At 39.8% G+C, this 22,241-nt stretch overlaps 1 protein-coding gene across 1 annotated transcript; it reads left to right on the top strand.

Moving 5' to 3' along the window:
- Window positions 1-615: 615 nt before the first annotated feature.
- Window positions 616-17,666, top strand: HADH (hydroxyacyl-CoA dehydrogenase). The gene is made up of 8 exons (XM_085222306.1): window positions 616-815; window positions 3,767-3,895; window positions 4,840-4,997; window positions 9,630-9,756; window positions 11,362-11,451; window positions 12,788-12,860; window positions 16,035-16,151; window positions 17,205-17,666. The coding sequence occupies exons 1-8, from the start codon at window positions 684-686 to the stop codon at window positions 17,321-17,323; spliced, it is 945 nt and encodes a 314-aa protein (XP_085078432.1). The 5' UTR covers window positions 616-683; the 3' UTR covers window positions 17,324-17,666.
- Window positions 17,667-22,241: the final 4,575 nt, after the last annotated feature.

Here is a 22,241-nt window from a genome sequence, read left to right as displayed (position 1 = left end):
AGTCAACTTGGGTGAAGCTGTTTCTAGCAGCCCCTTGCTACTCCTGCCTGATCTGCAGTTGGATGAGGCTTAGTGAGAGCATTTTCAGTGAAAAGTGCACAGGCAGGAGAATACTTTGGCTCATGTTAGGAGAAAACAAGTTATTTAATGTTTACCCCAAAGCTGGCCCAAGGAATACATGCTACTGTTGCAACTGCTGCTGGCTCACAGGAACTAAATGGAAAACGCTGGCAGCCTGTATCTGACAGGATTCAGTCAGTAGATCTATAAAGGAACGACTCACAGGTTGGTATGCGAGGCCAGGTTGGATGTGGCCCTAGGCGCATTCTAGCTTGGAAGAACGAGGTGCTGCCGTGCTCCTGGCTTGGAGACGCTGGGGCAGCAGGCACAGCTTGAGGGAAGGATGCTGCTGAAGGACAGAGCAGAGAGAGGAGCGGCTGCCATGGGCCGGCTGCCCGCCCCTCGTTAGCGAGGAGCAATAACAGCACACAGCAGCACGCTCCCTGTGCTAACCCCAGCGTTGTTGTTCTCCCGGGCCCCGCTCAGCACACGGACACGCGCGTCCCGGCGCAGAGCGCTTAAGGCCCGGACAGCCGCTCTCCGGGGCGGAGCGCGGCCCTCGCCCCGCCCGGCCCCGCAGCCGAAAGGCCCCTGGCTCCGCGCCGCGCGCCTTCGCCATTGCCATGGCCTTCGCCACCCGCCCCTTCGTGCGCGCGGCCTCCTCCGCCACCGCCGTCACGGCGGCCGCCAAGAAGCTGATCGTCAAGCACGTGACGGTCATCGGCGGCGGCCTCATGGGTGCCGGCATCGCCCAGGTGAGCGCGGCGGGGTGGCGACGCCATAGCGGCCGTGGGGCGGCCGTCCCTCGGCGCGAGCGCCGCGCCGCGGAGCGGGCGCTGTCGGTTCGAGCCTGGCAGCGGCGGGTTCCCCGGCCTCCTGCCGCCCTCTGGGAGCTGCACCGCGTCCGCTTTCGTTTTGTGCTACTGTTAGTGGCCTCGGAGCTTCTCCCGGAGCGGGAGCGGTCTCCTCGGCCTTCGGCTGTGCCGAGGTCAGAGGGGCGGTGGCCGCTAATGCCGTCGCTCAGCTTCCAAAGAGGGAGGAAGAACCGAGCTCGGTGTTTTATGTTGTTGAGATGGCTTTTAGGACAAAGCATGGGCTGTTTATAGGCCAGAAAACGTGCAATAATATTTGGAAAACTCAGAGCTGGAAAAGAAACTTCTGTCTTGCCAGTGACGCTATATTGGTTCTTTAAATAGCATGCAGTGCCTAAGATGAACATCAGGCCCTCTGTCATGTGCAGCACTATCAAGTGGTTAATATTTAGAGGACTTACTTTCCCAGTGTTTAATCACTGGCCTTTGGCTCTCAAGTTCATCTTTAACCTGAGAGCTGTGTGACCAAGCAGTGCTGCCAGTGATGGGAGCTGTGGGCATCTCCTCATGTACAGAAGGATCCCCGTGTCCAAGCTGCTAGGGAGCTCCCCAGCAGCAACCCAAGTGTCTGGCAGCCTGCATGTCTGCCCCTTTTTCCAGGTGGAACTAAGCAGGGAGGCGTGAATTCAAAAACTGCAGTTCTTCCTTTCATTGACTTAGAGAATTTCCTTCTCAGAAGCATTGATTTATTTTTGTGGCAGATCTCTAGAAATCAGTAAGTTGCTTATTAACTTCTTGTGTGTGACTGCTTTTCTGTACTTTGATACTAGAAGTTGAGGCTTCCGCTGAAGGAACCTTCAAAGAATGACTTTGAATCATATAATCATAGAATCTATCAGTACAAGCTGGGAGGTGTAAGGATAGAGCACAACACTGCTGAAAAGGACCTGGGGGCACTGGTGGATGGCAGCTGGACATGAGCCAGCGGTGTGTCCTCACAGCTGAGAAAGCCAACGATACCCTGGGCTGCATCAACAGAAGTGTGGCCAGCAGGTCAGGGAGGTGATCCTGCCCTTTGCTCTGCACTGTGAGACCTCACCTGGAGTAATGCATCCAGATGGGGAGTCTTCAGTACAGGAGAAGGAGGACCTCTTAGAGTACATCCAGAAGAGGGTCATAAAAATGGCCCAAGGGATGGAACACCTCCCTGTGAGGACTGAGAGAGCTGGGGCTGTGCAGCCTGGAGAAGAGAAGGCTCCGGGGAGTCCTGAGAGCGGCCTTTCTATGTCCAGAGGGAGGCTGTAAGAAGGAAGGGGACAGACTCTTTAGGGTCTGCTGTGACAGGATAAGGGGAAATGGTTTCACGCTAAAAGAGAAGATTAAGATTGGGTGTAAAGAAGAAGTGGTGAGACACTGGCACAGGTTGTCCAGAGAGGAGCTGAATGCCCTATCCCTGGAGATAGTCAAGGTCAAGCTGGAGGGTCTCTGTGCACATGATGGAGCTGTAGGTGTCCCTGTTCAGTGCAGGGGGATTGGACCAGATGGCCCTTAATCAAATGACTCTATGGTTCTGTACCTTGATACTAGAACTTGAGGCTTCCACTGAAGGAACCTTCAAAGAACACCTTTGAAGAAAATTGTTCTCTTGTTTGAGGAGCACATGTGCTGTGTAAGGATTGTAATTCTGTAGGGAAACAGACTGCATACACTGTTAGATTGCATTTTAGAGAATCAAGAGAAACTTGCAGTGTTTGTTAGTAACAGAAGTTGCAGTCTTCTGTTAAAGACCAAGGACTGTTTTGCTGACCACCTGCCTCTGATTTATCAATCTAAAATTATCTCAAAACAGGTGTGATTACGACAGAGGGAGATCATGCCTGTGCCCTGTTAATGAAGATTTTCCTCTTACTTTGAACACTTAAATCATGTCTTTCTCCTCCTGTCAGGAGAAACTAACCCATGTTATGGCTGAAAGCCAGGAGTTCATAATTTCTTATTCTGCTATTTGAAGAGCACTGCAGTGGGAGAAAAGCATTAATTGAGACCCTTACACTGTTATTTCGTCTGTAGTATCTGTTAAGATCATTGGATAGAAGAGTGTACATGTATTTGAATGGGTATGACTGCTCACTGTTCTTCTTTTCTCTAAATGCATGCATGGTAAGAATGAACTGGGAAAAGGGTCATCTTCATTCTTCTGTGATTCTTTACCATCTAGTCAGCTATGTTCTGGTATAACTGTAAATGGATAATCACCGAAGCATTTCTTTTAAGTGTGCTTGATAGTGACTTTCCTTCTGAAGAATGAGTGATCTTGCTTTGCCATTGCAAATGATCATCAGCAAGAGAAGTGTTAGGAATGGAAGTTCAAGCTTGGTCTAAAAATTTCTTAGGTTGCAATGGATTTTATGAAATAACTGCTATGAAAAATTAAAATGAAGAAACTGATGGATGAAGGAAATGTCCAACTGCAGACTAACGTCTTGTAGTGCTTTTGTCTGGCACGTTTTTTGTTTTGCTGGATTAGTGAGGAATGTCAGATGAGAATAGTGCCATGCTTTTCTTCCAGAGATCAATTTTTTTAATTTTAATTTTTTTTTTTTTTTTTTTTCCTTTCAGTGAGCTTTGTTGGAGTGGGTCTTGTGTGTCTCCAACTGCACATCTGCAGACAGCTCAGGGAAACAAATGGATTTCTTTTTTTCTCAAGTTGTTTTAGTCTTTTCTCCTTTCTCTTCTGCCCCAAACGTTTGCAGGATTTTATGTTTTCTAGTCAAGCACGTAATTCTTGATTCAATGTCTTGTTTCTTTTGCTCAATTCTAGTCAGTTGTTTGCCCCTAGACAAGTCAGTATGGTTGTTTATGATCCTGATGTTGAATCTTCTTTTAACTTTCAGGTTGCAGCAGCAAGTGGTCACACTGTGGTGTTAGTAGACCAGTCAGATGAAATCCTTAAGAAATCTACAAAAGGAATTGAAGAGAGTTTAAAGAGAGTGACTAAGAAGAAGTTTGCGGATAAGCCTGAGGTTGACATCTTTTTATTTTTACTGTTGGGAAAACATAGAAGAATGAAACTACTGTATGGAAGTTCTGATATTGTTTCTAGTTCTGCATTACAGAACATACTAATGTACTGGCTTACATATTCTTACATACTTAATTATATACTGGTATTTACAGTTAACAGCATGAGCAGTGCAGTAAGACAAGGAAAATGAGAGAGAGTTTGTTTGCATGAATACAGAAGGCAAAATACGGTAATTACAGGATATCCAGAGCAATATATCTTATCATACATAATTATGGGGAGTCTTTTAATCCGGAAGAAAACTTTGTATAGTAAATATGTGACATTATGTTCTAGTGTACAGATATGGCTTCTCTTGTATAACGTTTCTGCTTTCCCATTCAAAGTCATGGAATTTTTTATTTCCGTCTTCACAATGGCTGTCAGTGATTGGCACCTTTGATAGAAGATAAAATCCTCTTCCTCTTCCCCACCTCATTCTCAGTAGAAATCTATAGCAGAGTGCAGGCCATTTCACTTCAATGAGCTAGCACGTATCATAGAAGTAAATTGTGAAACCAAAGTGTTACTCTACTGAATGGAAACAATGCAGAGGTTTGAAATAAAGTTCCTCTCTGTGAAGGGCAAATCCAGATTCTCTCAGAAAGTACTGATGGACCAGTCAGTCGTTCGCTGAGACTCTGAAGCTGAAGGTTGGACTGCAGCAAATAGTCTTCTTGCTATTAATAATTTCAAGGATCTCCTGTTTGCTTCAAAGTAGACTTGATTATTTAAAAAAAATGTTGTGTCAGTGAAAGCATCATTTCTCTACGTGTTTGGCACTTTCTGATTCATTTGGAAATACAGCAGCATGCTTAAAGTTCTGAGGGCTGCAGAGCATATATGGGGGTTTTCATGTAAAAAGAAATGAAATAATTATTGCACGTTCTTGGAATGTTTCAGGCTGGTGCTGAGTTCATTGAGAAGACTTTGAAGAACCTCACAACAAGCACAGATGCAGTAGCAGTGGTTCACAGCACAGATCTGGTGATTGAAGCCATTGTGGAGAATCAGGAAATTAAAAATGAACTCTTCAAGAGGCTGGACAAGTTTGCTCCGGAGTACGTACATTTTCTCCTGTTTTATTTTGAAACTTGCCCCTTTGGTGTTTTTTTTTTTTTTTAATGTGTTTTGTTTTTGTTGCACCATTAATTCTGCATTTTCTGTATTAATTTTCTTAACTCTGCACCAGTCACACTGCATGTGATGCTTGTCCTGCCAAATTCATACATTACAAACTCTTTCAGGTGTATTCATCTGGTTTATTTACTTGTTGCATTGCTTATTTGATGTGCTTCATGGTGTGATTAGGCATAAGATTTGTCTATCTACTCAACAGGCCTGCTTTTTCCAAGTGAAGATGCACAAGTGTAGAATAAGTTTGTTCTGGTACAGATGAGTTATGGTCTGTATACTTGTTCCCATACTTAAATAGGGAAGTGGAATGAAATATTTATTTTTAGTGTGCCTAACTGAACAAGCTTTAAGAAGTTTCAGCCTCTTAACTGTAAGTCACAGTCAGCTTAAGCAATACAAGTTTACTTTGTATCGGAGGAGTTTTGAAATAGTTTATTGCCAGTTATTATTTCTTATCTTGTGCTCTCTGGATTACTTAAAATCTTCAGAATTTTCCTTGATAATTGTTGGAGAGTTACTGTTCAGTTGTGTACAAAACCCAAAATCCTGTTAAGCTGAGTATCTTGTCTCAGGAGCTCGATCCTTGTAATGGATGACTCAGAATCACAGCACAGGTTGGAGTCCAAACTAGTATAGCTAAAGCTGGGAGTACTGACTAAAAGGTACTCTGGGTTGCCTAACCACAGGATTAAACTAGTTTTAGCTTGTATATAATGTCAATAGAGCTAAGATGTTATCGTTAGTTGACTTCAGCCTAGGGAGGTTTTCAGGCTGCGTCACAGTGTTCAAAATCACCCGGCATTTCTGAAAAGAATGAATGATCACATACGCAAAAAAACATTGCACTGAGAACAGGCTAACTTGCTCTTGGCCTTAGTCTGACAAGCAAAGAAAAGAAAGTAGCTGCCTTTGGCAATTGCCATGGTACCTTGTCATGACTAGGTTGTCTGTATTATAAAACAGACCATTGTTTGCCTGAGTTTTTCTCTGTATTTAATAGAGAAAATTAATGAGCAAATTTAAGTATGTTAAATAGCAAACTATCTAGAACCTGCTAGCAGACAGAAACAGGAACAAAGATTTGGTGCCTCATTTAATGATACACATATTAAGAAAGCTTACACTATTTGTACTTAGACTGAGTGGTTTATAAACATTACTGTCTTGAAACATCAATTTTTACATTAGGGAGTGTTAAAAGGTACGGGGTCTCTGAAAGCATGACTCTTCAAGGTTGGGAAAAGGGACGCTGACATTAGACAAGTAATCTTTTAAAAAAGGAAAACTCAGGGTGGCGTTAAATGTATGGATGTAAAGGCTGAAAGTAAGGGAAGCAGATGGTGAGGAATATGAGCTGCAGTGCAAGTGGTCTAGATGAAAAGAAAGCAAGCTGCTGAAGCAGTGAAACTTAGTCGCCAAGTGTTTAAAATAGTAGCTGTTAGATACAAACAGTAGTATGTCATTTTGTGAGTAGCATAGGAAGTTGTAAATTAAACGAATAATGTGAGGAAGGGTAGCAATGTCTTGTCAGTGTTTTTCTGTGTCTTGAATGAGGAAGTGGACTTTGCTTGTCCCATGTGGCACTGTAATAACAGGGAAAGCTCTCCCTGTCAGTGCAGGTGCTGTACTGCCTTTGCTACATTGGACATTTGGAAGTTTCTGGAATTACTGCTTGAGCTGAGTGTTGCATCAGCTTGGTGGAGATCTTGTGGCTGATCCATAAGGAAGGTAAGATTTGTTTAAAGATAGCTTTGAGTCTTGGGAGAAGTTTTGTAACTGTGAGATTTTGGGCAATGCTGTCATTTTGAAGTGCGTATTATAGTTACGGAAGGCCAGGCTTCTGAAGAGGTGGGACTTCTCTTAATTCAAATATTTGTACTTAGTATAGGGTTAACTGGTAAATGACTGAAATGTGAAGGACTGTGAGTTATAGTTGATCAGACAAGATCATGCCTTTGGAGTATAAGCTATATCATGCTTTGCATCTTTCTTTTGTGTTCTATCCTGGATTTCGTTTATTTCCTCAGCTACAGTGCCACATGTTTCTCTCATGTATTTGTGCTACAATGGCCTCTCAAATAAGGATGACCACTAAACTAAAGCACTGCATCAGAAACAAACACAACAAAATAAGCTTATTTCCTCTTCCTTTTTTCTCTTGAAAAGTGCTATAATTCTTCTGAAAGAGGATATGTAAATGGAGGGGAATGAAAAAGGTATTCGTTCGTGTGAGTTTATTTGGTGATTATATCTGGGTGAAGAGTGAATTTGTAATAAGTTTTCAGAGAAAATGCAGTGAGCAAGGAGAGTTAGGCAGACCCAGAATTCAAGGTATTCATCATCTGGATAACTGTCCAGATGAGGCTGTGAGTGTCCTTTCTTGGTCTCAGATCATCAGTGAACGCATCCTGTTCTGTACTCTCAGCAGTGCTTTGCAAAAGTGTTTGCTTTTTCAGAAGTACTCCACGTGTTGTGTTATCTGCCAACTGGTGCAATGCTGTATGGTGGTTATCATCATCAGAATGGGTGGTTAACTGTTGCCACCAACTTTTGGGTTCTGTTTTCCTTTTCTTGTGTTCAATTAGTCCTCATGTTCCTGCTTTGAAAAGGTCAGGCTGGGTTTTTGTGTTGTTATTTTAATCTCCCTGCGTCTTTCATAATTTTGGAGATATTTGAACATTGCAGCACTTTCCAAACAGGATAATAATAAGCATATGAAAAGACTTTTCAGATACCCACTTTCTCAAGAGCTTTCGCCTTCTGTTAATCTCTGTCTGGTGGAAATGTCCATCAGCATTTCTTGGTCTAAGATTTCTCTCTAAATGTGGAAACACAGCTGGGAACAGGCCACTGGTTTTGGACAGTTCACTGTATTCAGAATCAGTGTGTTATGAAAGTGTTATAAAAGAAGTGTTCTTCAGCTCTCACTGCATAATAAGCTGGACTGTAAAAGTAAGTTTCGCTGAAATGATATTTCTCTGGTGTTTGACTTTGTTCTTGCTTTCTTTCTGTGACCCACTAGATGGCAGTAAGCAAAAGCATGCTGATGGCTGAAAAAGTATCGAGAAAGCTTTGCTAGTATTGCTGCTTTCATAAACCTTCAGATTCTTCTGTCACCTGAAGCATAAATAATGTAATCTATGTCATGGAGACATGCAAATTCTGTTTTACACTTCATTTAAATCAATTAGTTGTTCAGAGCAGAAAAGTGTAAATAAAATGCCCTTGTACGCAGCTTAAGTTTAATGTTTTATTTCCCACTGCTTTATGTTACATGAGGTTATGGTGTTCACCTGCAGAAGTGATGCTGAAGTAAAATCTCTTGCTTTAAGTCCATTATTTTGTGAGGAGTAATCATTGCTGGTTTTACAAATGGATTCACTGGATTTTTATGAGTGTATTTGAATCCAAGAGATTTTCAGTGAATGTAACTGTCAGTTGGATGCGTTGACCTTTCAAGGTTAAAACTATGAAATGTAAAATATTCTTTTATTAGCTTGCCTAAGAACAATGTGAAACCTGCTTTATGGTGGAGAAATAACAAGAGAATATTTGTAAGGAACATAAACAAGAATTCCTTATCCTTAACAAATCCTCGAAACTGAGAAAACATAATAAAAAATGGGTCCATGGCTTAGATGTAACTTTTTGGAAGACTGTATTGTGAAACTCAGTTATGTCTTAGTGAAATGTAAACAAAATGCCAGTCTAGATTAACATCTGATGAATCCAGTAGGACAATTTTTGAAAGGTAAATAGGATAACAGTCCTACGTAAAAGGTAAACAGTCCAGAATGGAAGGTAGGGCTTCATTTCTAATTTAGGTTTTGATTCTCATGATTTGGAGAAAGTCATATGTGTAAGTTTTCTGTGTGATGTATGTACATCAGGGTGTTGATATTCTGACGTGTTTCTGAAAAAAAAAAAACCCAAAACATTATAAATTGGAATAATAAGTGTGGTTTGAATCTGTGTAAAGGACTTCGTCTTTGTCTTGAAACTCATGTGATTTTGTGTATCCTCTGAAGTGTCATATGTAGTATTTTTTTAATTTTTTTTTTTTTCCCCTATTACCTCATGGTGGGAAGTTTACTACTATGTCTGCTATTGCTCATTTAAAAAAAAAAAAAAAAAAATTAAAAAATTAGAAGTGTTTTCAAAGCTCCAGAATGCTTACTTGACATCTCAAATGATCGAGTATCCATTGAGATGATTAAAAAATTGGATTTGGTTTCCAGGATTGCTAAAGGATATACCTGGAATAGATTTGAGACATTTAAGGAAAAGAAAATCTACTTGGAGAATCTTCCTTCTTTGACCTGATCCAGTATTCAACATACTCTCCTGGGAGTCAGAAACTCGCACAGCTCATCTACTGGTTATTTCATCATTGGTTAATTTATGCTGCAGAAAAGGCAAGCAATAATCTGCAGAAGTATTTCTAAGAGTTCCATAGTTGGTTAGCCAGTGGATGTCTACTTACGTGTAGTGCACCAATCTCCTACTGTCAGAAAGATAGCTGTCATGTTTACGATCCATTTGTTTCTTTTTTCCAGGCATACAATATTTGCGAGCAACACTTCATCCTTGCAAATCACACAGTTGGCTAACTCAACCACCAGGCAGGACCGATTTGGTGGCCTCCATTTCTTCAACCCTGTGCCTATGATGAAGCTTGTGGAGGTAAGAGTCCTAAAACAACCTAGTAACAAACACCGTGGTGAGGTAAAGCATTTGTTTTGACTGAGAATTGAGTGAGATGAAAGGGTCGATCTCAGTTTGCAGCTCCTCTGATGTGGAACGAGCTACCTCTAGTGATAAGAGGGTGGTGCAGTCTCTGTCAAGGAGCAAATTGAACAAACTGAGGTAACTCCTGTCTCAAGGCTCCACAGTTATCAGTGAACTACCAGCGGGTGTGCCCTGTCAGTCATGCAAACTGGCTGATTAATAAGAACTATGGGCAACTCAAAGAAGATCATCTACTGACTGACAGAGCAATTGATTATTAACAGTGTGGGCTTCATTAGAAAATGATCTGCAGATGAACATCACTGCCTTGTGACTTACGAAACAAAGTCAGTCATGTTTATTCAGTGTTCTGGATGAGTTGTCTGGAAATATTTAAATTAGTTAACATTACAGTGTTTCTCAACCTGCAAGGAACTGTGAAGAATTGCTTTTAGGTAGCTCTTTGTTTTCCTAAATATATAAACTTGGGCTACGTTCTAATAATGCTTAAAATCAGAGCAGGATAATAGATAATTGGATAGAAGAGTTTGAACTTCGAAAGTAAAGGTCTCATTGCAGCAAAACTGTCAGGTCTTTCTTCCTCTGCTTTTATTTCTCCTCTCCCTTTCCTCACTCAAATACAAACACACAAACAAAAAGCCCAACAGTTTGTCTATGCAATAAAACCAGAGACGGGCTACAAAGGAATTTGCATCTCTGGGAGAGTATGTGACTCTCTTGATCAGCTAGAGCTGACAAGAAATTATGTGAAAATTAACTGCATTTTGGCCAGTCTGCTGCAAAATTTCATGTCTTGTTTTATATGTGGTGTCAGAGATAATGGAAATCCAGGCATTATTCCTTAGGCTGACATAGACTTACTGTTTTCTCTGCTAAGAACTAGTTTTCACCAGTAATTTATTTGTGGAGATGAAATGTTCTGTGCCTTGCTTCAAGTTTAAAACGTAGAGTAGTCTTTAGAAATCTGAGTTAAGCTTCTGTGAAATTTGAAAAATGCTGAAGGTATCTATCAACATTTCTGAAAACAAAACACAGCAATCTCTGTATGATTGTTGCAGCCAATCTTAGTAATTTTTTTTTTCACCTGAGTTATGAATGCCATAGCCCAATGTCACTCCACTTGATGAGTAGTTTGCATAGGGTGCAGGATGGTTATTACAACCTTTTTGTCAATAACTCTCTAATAGGATTTTCTAGAGTGATGCCAGTGTGTTTCCCAAGGCAGCAGAGATTGTGACTTCTAAATTTGTTCTATTATATTATGATCTCTAAATGGGATTCCAAAAGGATAGTACTTTTTATTTTTTCATACTGGCTGAGTGGGAAAGTGTGTCATAGGTGTATAAAATTTGAAAACGTGTAAAATGCTGAATCTATCTTAAAAATAAATACCTGTGTTTTTTACATATATATATTAACTGAATTTGTTTTTTTATTTAATACTTTCTTTGTGTTAAATTCTATAGTAGTGTTCTGAAATTGAGTTTAATCATTGCTGTACTGCTCACAAAGGCGCTTATACTCTCCTTTCCTGCCCAGGTCATCAAGACTCCAATGACTAGCCAAAAGACTTATGAGTCACTTATGGATTTCAGTAAAGCAGTAGGAAAAAGTCCTGTCAGTTGTAAGGTGAGTACAGTTTGGATTCCACAGAGTTCAGAGGATTTGTTCTTGTTCTTGCGTTTAAGGGGTGGTTTTGAGTAGGTTATAAGAGCATGTTAGAATTTCCAGGCTTGTCCAGATTCTCTTCCCTGTTAAAAACATTTTGACAAAGAAAATTCCCAAGTTGATCTCAAATTCCTCGGATTAGAGAGGCAGCAGCACAAGTATCAGAGTTTACACGTTTGATTTTTCTTTTCCAGTCCTGCGGTAGCCTGGGCTGGAAAGCTTAAGCAGGAGCTCATCTTTATCTGTGTTAGCGGCAAGACTGCTACTTGTACTGTGAAGCAATTGGATGGATTCTCCCTGGTTGTGTGCTCATCACAAGTTTTTCTTAAGACTGCAGTAACTAGACCTATATTCATCTTTATTGCTTTGCAATTTTGTTTTTTCTCTGGAGGAATGCCTCGCATCCTAAGCACACTTTTTCCAAATCCATTAAGTTGTAGTTGGGAAAGCTTTATGCAAGCTATTGCCTTGAGTTTTACAGCCCCCAGGAGGCATTTGGTCATGAAAATAAGGACCTGTAATCTGGTAGTTAACAGTAATTCAGTATATGAATGTTGGTCTCAAATTTTTTCTGTGCTGCTGCATTGCTGTGTGGCCTTAGGTAAGTTCATTTTCCGGTTTCAGTTGCAGTTTTCCAGTATGCAGTGTGATTAGGTAGTGTGATAAATGATTAGATATTTTTTATAAACTAACTTGAGTAGAGACTAATGCAGAAATAAACGTCAGTCTCAAAAAACAAACAAAACATCTTGATTTTTTTTTTTTTTTTTGTTCTTGTTTACTGAAGGAATTGAAGTGAGTTCTGTGGAGTTCTTTGGTTTAAACACTGAGATAAAATGAAGTGAATCAATGAACATATGGAACAGTTGTAGAATTATATGAAATAATACACTGTTTGGAAAGCCGTTTCTTTTTCTGTATTTGTGATTTTGTTTAAAGCTTGCATTAAATAAAAATACTACTAGGGAAGAACTTCTTTTATCTTTCCAGAAAATAGTATCAGCAGAATTTTACTGAGGAATGAATTCCAATGAACCACATTAAGAGTAATGAATTGGACTCATAATAGTCTTAATTGTTCTCAGCATTATAAAATGTTTATGTGCTGTGCCTAGATTGTGAAACTCATTGTTTGTGTTTTAATAGCAAGCAGATAAATCAGATGAACAAAACAATTTAGAGCATGCCAGAAGTTGATGATTTAATAAGTGTCTTCATATTGTTATTTGTCATGTATCATTTGAAGATAGTATTGGTAAAGAATGTTTATTTAGATTTTTTTTTTTTTTTTCCTTAGGATACTCCAGGTTTTATTGTAAACCGTCTCTTGGTGCCATATATGATGGAAGCTGTTCGACTTTTTGAGAGAGGTACTTCTTGGTTTATTGACTTCAGAGAATGTTGACGTATGATGCTGTTACGTATTCATTCAGAAAAATGTTTGGATTACCTCCAAACTTTCACACCTTAAGGACTAGCAGAGCAAAGAATGCAGCAAGAGTGAACCAATCTGTGCATCTGAATAGATCTAAACTACCATTTGAAATACCAGAGTGCACAGAGTTGGAAGTTGCTTATTATCAGTATGGGAAATTTCTGCTAGTATGAAGTATTTGTGGTTTGGAAAGGTGAGCTTTGTACTATCATAAAAATATTCTCAGCCAACTGATCGGGAGTCCACCTCTCCTATGAGGAGAATGGGATTCCCAGGAGACTGTTATGGAAATGCCTGAAAATCGCATTATGGGAGGACCTTTAGGAAAGGCCTCCAAAGGTTCCTTTCATTGGGCTTGTGAAATAAAACACCAATTTTCAGGTAGGACAAGTAGTATAATATTCAGTATCACATAATAGTACTGTCATACAAGTGATTTGGGCTTAACGATTGCTCTGTAAATCCTGCTGTTCTTCTTTGTCCCTTTTTCAGCATAGCTTCTTTAGGACCTTCTATGTTATTGTTGGTCACTTTGCTAATATAGAGGGTAGGTGGAAGTAACCAGAAGTCCCTAAAGAACCACTAAATTTCAAAGCGTTGATAATTATTTTGGAAAGAAAACAAGCCAATAATGTGAGTGGATAGAGGAAATTGCTCTTATTTCAAGTGTTCTGCTCATAGCATGCTGCTTAATGATGTCATTTTGTTTTTGAAAACACCGCTTTTTATAGATGAAAGCACTGCGTTATCAGGATTCCACCAAATATGCTTTAAATATTAAAAATTTGTTTTATATCATACAGAAGGAATGACTTGATCTCCAGGGAAAAAAAAATAAAAGCCAACACTACTTGTTTATCCATCAACAGATGGATAATTATGTCTCAAACGGAGAAAAGAACAAATTTTAGTGACTTGAAAGACAAAGACATGAATACAAGGGGACATTATTCTTTTAGAAAAAGTCACAGTTTTAAGCAGCGTGTGGGTGTTTTAATGTGAGTAAGAGAGGTGCCTTTGTTGAGAGACATGTATTGTTACATATATTTCAGGAGACAATAGAACTTTTATTTAAACATAGAAGAAAACAGTTACTGAAATTGTCTATTAAAATTGACTGTTTCTGCCTAGGCAAAGCAGTATTTTGATTTCATCTTTATTCTGTTTGTATTTTATACAGCAGTATAACATTGGCAAACTTCTTCAAGTCCATTTATTTATGTTTTTCTTTTTAATTTCTAAAACATCAGTGTAAAAATCTCATTAGTATTTTGAAAAGCCTGATGGCTGTTCTCTGGTTTTTACTTTTTATTGGATCAGATTAAATTGTTGTCACATCTTTCCATTAATTTGTACAGTAGACACTTCAGCCAGATTATCAACCATGATAGTGAGGAATTTGGGTCTCTTTCTTGGCAGCCCCAAGCCCTGAAATGCCATCTTATTCGTCAATCTTTAAGTCTTCACTTACACAGAATCTTCATGGGTTAAGTGGGTAAAGACTTTACATAATTTTGCATAGGCGAAATACCTTTAGTGTATCAACAGTGATTTAAATGAAGGCGTATTGAAATACCAGCATATGATGGTCTGTATTGCCCACTTATTAGTAGCAAACCAAAAAAGCAGTTAATTGTCTATGGAAATCTGCAATATACCATCGCACTGCCTGGACTAGGAGTGCAAGACTTGTGTGCTTCTTACTGTTTCTAATTGTATTGCAGTGCAGCTGTATGCTGGCAGGTGACAAAGTGGGGTAAATCTGTTGGTAGCTTTACATATACATCATCCTAAAATGAATTGAGTGCTTACGTGAATTTGAATTGGGTCTAATTATCCCAGTTTCTCAAAAATAAATTGTTAAAATTAACAAGGAGTAAAATGAGATACATGACAATTATTGTTTTGTACAAGACTATTACTGAAGCTTTTGCCTTTATAGGAGGTTTTTGATCTGCAAAGAAGTGCACTGCCTTTGTCAGAGTGCGTGGTAGAAATCTGCTTTTGTGACAGTATAAAACATACATTCTCAGCAAAAGAATGAAGTCAATATTATCTGTGGCAATTGCAAAGCAGCATTGATGCAGAATTGAATTTCTGATCATTTAGATTTTTTTCTTATAATCCTGGGAATGAAAAATTTTACTACACCTCTGCAGTGTCTTCAAGTCACCCCTCCCTGCCATCTTCAATACCTGACGGCTGTCCTCTGCTGAGAACTGCTGAAACACATGGTGCAGCTGCTGCTGCTCCACTCCCCCCTGCCTAGTCTGTCTGCTGGCCATCACTGCTTCCCATAAAAGGAGTGGTGTATGGTAATTTGCACCTGCACCATGGCAGTTCCAGATGCCGCAGGCTGGCATCTCAACAGAAAACTGCTTTTACTAAAGTGTAAACTGATGCACTGTTGTAAGAGCTGCAAGGATTGAGGCATATACATTTAAATCCAGGACTTTCTTCTCCAGGCTGTTAAGTTCTGGCAAAATGATGTTATGGATGTATGGACTAGTGGGAACTGCAGTGAAATGAAGTAATGCATATCAGCTTATTTGGCCATATACCTGACTGCAGGAGCTGCTGTCCAGAGGAGCTGGATATGTCCTGTATTAGACCTTGCCTTCTGACTGTTGTACAGTAAGGGTAGCTCTGTCCTATACGTGATTCAAAAAGTGCTGCTGATATTGTCAAGTTGAAACACTCAGTTGCCTCAAAACAAAACTCTTTTCATTCTTCATAATGCCTGATTCTTCCTCCAGTCTTTCAGGTAGGTTGAGCAAAGCAGCTGTGGCTACTTCAAAATTCTATATTGAAATGCAAGAGAAAGATAAGAAAATGGAAATCAGGTCTCTAGGTGGTTTGTTTTTTTTTTTTTTTTTTTTTTTTGTGGTGGTGTTTTGTTTTGTTGTTTTTTTTTTTGTGAGAGATTCATCTTTATCCTCCAGCATGGACTTGTGTGCATGCTGACCCCAGTTTTTGTGGTTCTGAAACGTGCAGAGATTTCAGTGAAGAGCTGCACCAGTGTGAAATAACACCTTGTTAATTATTTATAAGTGGTGCCAAGTAGATGCAGAATCTTCTCTGTTCATCAAACTGTCAATCTTTTCTCTAGGAGATGCATCAAAGGAAGATATTGATGTTGCTATGAAGCTTGGGGCTGGCTATCCCATGGGTCCATTTGAACTGCTGGACTATGTTGGGTTGGATACCAGTAAATACATTATAGATGGTACTGCATACTTATTTTCTTTTTTTCCCCCCTTTTTAGAAAACTTGTAGATGAATGCTGTAATGAAAATCTGACTCCTAACTAGCTTAAATTGCATGCTTATGACACAGTTTTTTTTAACTGTTAAGGAGAAAGGAGTGAGGATTCTGCTCAAAATGCTGTATGAGCACAGCATTTGTATTGTGTGCTTCTACAGTATCTTACTGATGGGAATGTAACAAGTGCTTGCTTTGCTGACTGCATCAAGTTCCTGTGGAAAATATTAGTAATGGCAGTGGAACTTTATATAATTAAAAAAGAATCAGTGGGAAGAGAAGCATGTAGTAGGAGTGTAAGACGTTCTCACAGAGAGCAACAAAAGTTGAGCCCTTCAGTCTTTGTCTGCCAGCCATGATGTTGTTCTCAGTTAATAGGGAACACAGAAAATACTTTAAAAGATACGGTTATACCATCTCCCTTTCATTTCAGCTGGTAAGTAGAGAATGTATGTGCAGTAGCAAATGAGTGGTGTAATTATTCTCCAGGCAGAATGTCACTTTCAAAATAATGTCAATGAAATCACTTCTGCTTTTAGCAAGTAGTGCCAAGTGGTGTTATTTCGCTCCAACTGACCGTGTCTTTCACAAATAGAAATGAATCTTGGACATTTTTTTCACTTGAATTTCCTTTCAGCCTATCTTTTTTTTTAAAAAAAATTATTATTTCCTTATAGTCAGTCTTTTATTTTCTATTTTAGAAGTTTTCCTTTACATTTTTTGAGGTACTGAAAATCAACAGTTGTGGAGATCATGAGATTATAAGGTCTTGTGAGCACATCACTCCTACAGACTAATTGCTGGGTTTGCTCCTAATTATGGCAACTAGCATGGTTTATGAAGCTGTATTGAAGGGTATTGGAGAATCTAGAGTATATTTCAAACCTTCTTCAGTTTGCTAACCTCTTAACGCTTTTCTAAAGAGATGGAGAATTCTATTACTTTTGTGTATAAACAGGAATGTTTCAGCGTATAAACAGGAATGTTTCACATTCATCCACTTCTTTTCTCCCATCAGGATGGCATGCACTAGAGCCCAACAATCCTCTTTTTCTACCCAGCCCACTCCTGGATAAACTGGTAGAAGAAAAGAAGCTGGGTAGGAAGACTGGAGAAGGATTTTACAAGTACAAATGAACTTAAACCTCAAGGGGTTTTAAACTATCTCTGTATGCTATTCAGCATTGCAGTACTACAGGTGAATTGTTTAAACCTTCCCAAAGGTGCATTTAGAACGTAACTCACCTCTGAATGGAGTGATTGCACTAGATAACTATCTCTCTGCTGACAGCTTGATTTGGTAGGTTATTTTTTCTCATAATTCTGAAAAGCTTTATATGTACAGTGCCTTCATACAGATGTTGATTGTTCAGGTGCAGGAGAGAATGACAAGTGAATTTATGTATTTGAAGACAATATGTTAATGGGAAAAATTCAAAAAAATAACACTTTCTTGAAAATAAAATTTTCAACAATTCTGTATTGATTGCCATGCTTTGTGGTTGATGTACTTGGTGGTAGTCCACTGGGTGGCAGTCTCTTTTCACTCTGGTAAATGCGATGGAAAGGCAGCAAGTGGTTTCACTGGAGTTTTCCTTAATCGTGATGCTAATGTGCAGGTTTAAAATACAGTGCCTTGAACAAATTCACCTCTTCGAATGCCATATTGTTTAAAATAATCCTGCATTGGCAGGCTGTCAACATACACAGAAGGGTCCCCGTGTCAGCATTTAAAAGCAGAACTCATGATTTGTGTTGGGATTTTCTGGCGCTTACAAACCTGTCAAGTATATATGCATGTACATACACAAGAAATCTGAAAGAAGCATTTGTAAGTTTGGCTTGCTATTTCGGAAGAAACTTCTTTTTCTCTGTAGCAAATAGGCCATTTGGAAGTACTTAACTGTTGGATGGGGATAGTTTATTCTATCTGTGTGGAGTACTGTGCCAGGATGAGCAGAGACGAGATGAAGGTCCAAAACTTCAAGTGCTTGTCCTTAAATCTAGATCAGAACACGTAGTGATAATTGAACGACTGAGGACAATGAAATCAAGGTGAGCCTTTTGTTTTGTTCCTCAGGGAGGAGAAATGGAATATGTAGAAGCCTCTTGTTGGGTTCAGTTGATGAAGTACAGTTGAATTTGTCAGAAATAGGGTATTAAATAGTTACTTCTGTAACTGATTTGTAGACGAATTACAACTTTAACAGCCTAAAGATGTTTCTGAGGCTTAAAGAGTGGATAACAAAATGAAGGAATTGACTGTCTCTGTTTCCCTCTGTGAATAATGTTTCCTAGCCCTTGCTATGCCCGTGTAGAAGTACATGAGCTGCCTTCCATTGCGTGTAATGTTGGCTGTCAAGGGAGGACTTCTTGCCTGGTTGGTATGTTACACTAAAGCTCTTCATGAATTTTTATCAGTAGGGGAAAAACAGATTGTGGAAAAAAATGAGGAATAAGAAAAGAAGGAAGCAAGGATATTTGGTTTCCCATATTGCCTGCTTTTAAAACCTTTAGTCTTTATTACCATTTTTTGTCAACAGACCTCACAGAGTCAGAGCATTTGCCCCAGTTCCATCAAAGCCTTGAGATGTACACTTGGCACAGCTTGGAAGCAGCTTGACAATCAACAGCTGAGGAGTCGGACATGAGCCCAGCTACTGCAGCTGGGAAGATAGCTCCAGATTCAGCATCTGGGTCATGTCAGCTGCCAAATGTGCTCCATCTATGGTCATCCTCACTGCTCACACGGCTGGGGTTGAAAACAAGAGTGCAGCAAACTTTACAGAGGGAACTGAAAGCAGAATCTTGGAATGGAGGAGCATGTTCTGGATGAGGGACTTGCAGAGTTTGGAGTGCAAGAGGCAGCAATAAAGTTTCATGCAAGGAAGAATTAAGTGTAGTTTACAATTTGGCTATGGTCTAACAAATGAAACACTCTTTATTAAAGGCACTGGGCACAATACTACTTGTATGTGGAACAGCAGCAACAGATGTCTGTCTGCTGAGTGCAGAAGTCCTGAGTTCTTAGCTGAGCCTGTGTTTTCAAAAACTGAGCTCCTTTTATCACTGTAAGGGATTAATTTTTTTTACATAATATGGATAACAACTTGCTGTATGGAATAGGTGCATGGAAGCCTTCTAACTTGTGTGGGTCACAGTAAAAAGTAGATGTTGCTTCCTCCTTCCTCTGCTGAGAAGACTTGTGGAACATCAGCTGGGTAAAAATTTAGTTGAGAAAACAGCATTGTCCAAGAACTTGACATATGTTAATTGTCTCTTGATGTAGTTTATCCCCTTGAAATGAGTAGCTGCCTTGAAATGAATAGCATAGCTCTGTCCAGATGGGAGTTTTGTGAACCTATGTCTTATTTTATGCAGTAGGAAGAAGTGTTGATTTAGCAGCTACAGGAAACAACATAAACTGGTATCCTTTTCCTTAAAAGACAAGTTGGGATTTTTTCCCCAAACCATCTAACCCATTAGTTTTGAAATGACAATACAAATTTTCTTCCAAAATCAGTTGCTGTAAATGGCTGACTATTGACAAAATTGAAGTTAATTCCAGCACCTAGTAGTGCATCTTCAGATCCTCCAGAGATCCAGTACTACCAACCCAGTGCTCCAAGGGTGAGTGTGGCATCTGCAAAACATGGTTGTGGCTTCAAATTGAGATTCAGTGTTATTTGTTTGTTTGTTTGTTTGTTTATTTTTCTTCTCCCATTGTTTGTTCCGTGGTTAATGCTCTTTTCATGCTTTTGGATATCTCTGAAACATTGAGGTTTGTCAGCCTATTTTTTCTGTAGATATAAATTACTAAGTGTTTATCAGCCTGGAGAAGAACCAGCCAAAATCTTTCTGTATCAAGCCAAGTGTAGAGAGAGGTGATTGTCAGGTTAAAGTTGTACTTGCAATTAGAAGGAGAAGAGGATTTCAAAAACAGATGTTTCAAGTGTGCCTGGCCAAACAGTAATCCTGTTGAGAAAAGGTCTTGTGTGTTCCCAACTGAGCCAGTCTCTGGTCAGCAGAGCCTGCAAATGAGTTAAGTGTAAGCTGACTCAATGTAATGCATTCCTGTGCTCAGAAGCGTAGGTGCCAGAGGATGTAGGTATTAGCACGTGATCTGTTGTGTTACTTAGGATTTGCAGTGCAATGGTGAGGTCTGAGATCCCCCTGGGCAGTGTCATTTCAGTGTGTGCCATGCAGTAGCATGAAGGTGGTGGGACTGTGCTGTTCCTTGGAATAAATGAGCAGATGATCAGCCACGGGAAAATACATGATGTTTCTGCTGTTGTTTTGGGAAAGCACTTTTGACTTGTTTTAATTTGAAGAATAATTATTCTCCTCGCAAAGAGATTGGAGAGCTTGTGTTAAACTCCAGATACTTGCTTTTCTCTAGTGAAGTCTTTGCCTTTCTCTCTGCGTACTGCGTGGCATGATGAAATAGGGAGTGTTACCTGTATCTCAGTATATTGCCCTTCACGCCTCTATCCATTAGGGTAGCTACATGGCTGATGGTTATTGTAAATGCTCGTACTAACAATATTTATTAAGCAATCAGCACGTAATTGCCAAAATTTAATGCATACTTGCCATTCCTCCAACTAGAGAAAGCCACTTGGCAGCAGCAAGTGATTTTAGAGATGTGGGTTTACCCACATCTTTCTCTGTACTTTTTGGAAGAGCTGATAACAGTGGCAAAAGCAGGTGCTATGAACACACTTGAGTCAGACCTTTTCTGTTATGTCTCTTCAGTAGTTTTTCCTGCTATCGCAGCCAGAGGGAAGTGGCATTTAGCCTTCTACTGAGTTCCAGTAGCAAGGGGTTATGTAGAACTGCAATCTGGGAGTTTTAAAGATGTTTGTAGAAAGATCTCTATTGAATTTGATGTTCTTATCAAAATTTCATCATAAAACTCAAGTTCTTTGTGTAATGTTGGCTTATCCGTTATATTGTTCAATTTATAAACACAGTGCTATGCAGAGTCTTAATTTAAACGTGTGCAATCACGGGACAATACATGATGAGGTCTGGGTTTGCTACTGGTATTGTACTAATTGGATTGAGATTTGTATGCCCATAGACCAGCTTTGCACTTGTTCAGTTCACATTTTTCTTTTGTTCCCTTAGAGTTTTTCTGTTTTTTTTCCGTATATTGCAAATAACTCATAGCAGAGCATTCTTTGCACAGAGACCAGCATTGTAAAGCTGTTGAGCAGGCTGGATTTTTTTTTTTTTTTTTTTTTGTTCCTTTTGGGGTAAGAAGCATGTAAAGCACCAAACTTAATTCTTAAAGGAGCCGTTTCTTTTGCTGAGTGTGAGGCATCAAAATGGGGCATGGCAGCAGGTTTGGTTTCCAGCCTTGGGTCAGATACTTAGTTTGGCCAGGGCACAGGAGGATATTTTAGCACAAAGTTTTTACTTGGCGGGCACTAAAGAACTTGTCGCTTACTTTGGCTGCCAGATAATAGGATTTTTTCCGAGCCTGTTGTTCATTGCTGCTTTGTTTGGTGCATCTCTGCCCTGCCTGGTAACAGCTTCTGCTAATTCTGGTCCCATTTTTCTGCCAGCAACCACTTCTGGGGTGGTTTTCTGTAAATGCACAAGCTCTTACGGTATTTGCTAGCAAAAGAATGCAAAATTTTTTGTCGTTAGTAACCTAAACCCCCCATTTAGAGTCCTGGCTTTGGCAGCAAAAATCTTGTGGATTAACCACTTTCACCAGCAAGAGGCTTTCTCATGAGCTCTGGGCAGAAGTGTGTGCTTGGTGGTAGGTCTACAGAAAACAGCTGGAATTTGCATGTGGTGAATTAGCACCAAATATCTACCCCCCACCCCCTTTTTTTTTTTTTTTTGCTTTGTTATCCTTGCATACTCAAATCTATTGAATGCTTGTGCAATAGAAATTGGTAAAACCACACATGTACAATAGGTGGGTTTCTGGAGTGTGCTCAGACTGAGATCTGTGTGCTCCACTGCTGTAAGGGTTGGTGCAAGTAATGGGATGGCCTGTGACTGCTCTCTTCCCGGGTTCCTCGGCATGCAGGGTGCCAAT

The sequence above is a fragment of the Meleagris gallopavo genome, chromosome 4 (genome assembly GCF_905368555.1).
Source record: "Meleagris gallopavo chromosome 4, MGAL_WU_HG_1.1, whole genome shotgun sequence".
NCBI lineage: Eukaryota > Metazoa > Chordata > Aves > Galliformes > Phasianidae > Meleagris > Meleagris gallopavo.
This window is presented reverse-complemented; position numbering and strand designations above follow the sequence as displayed.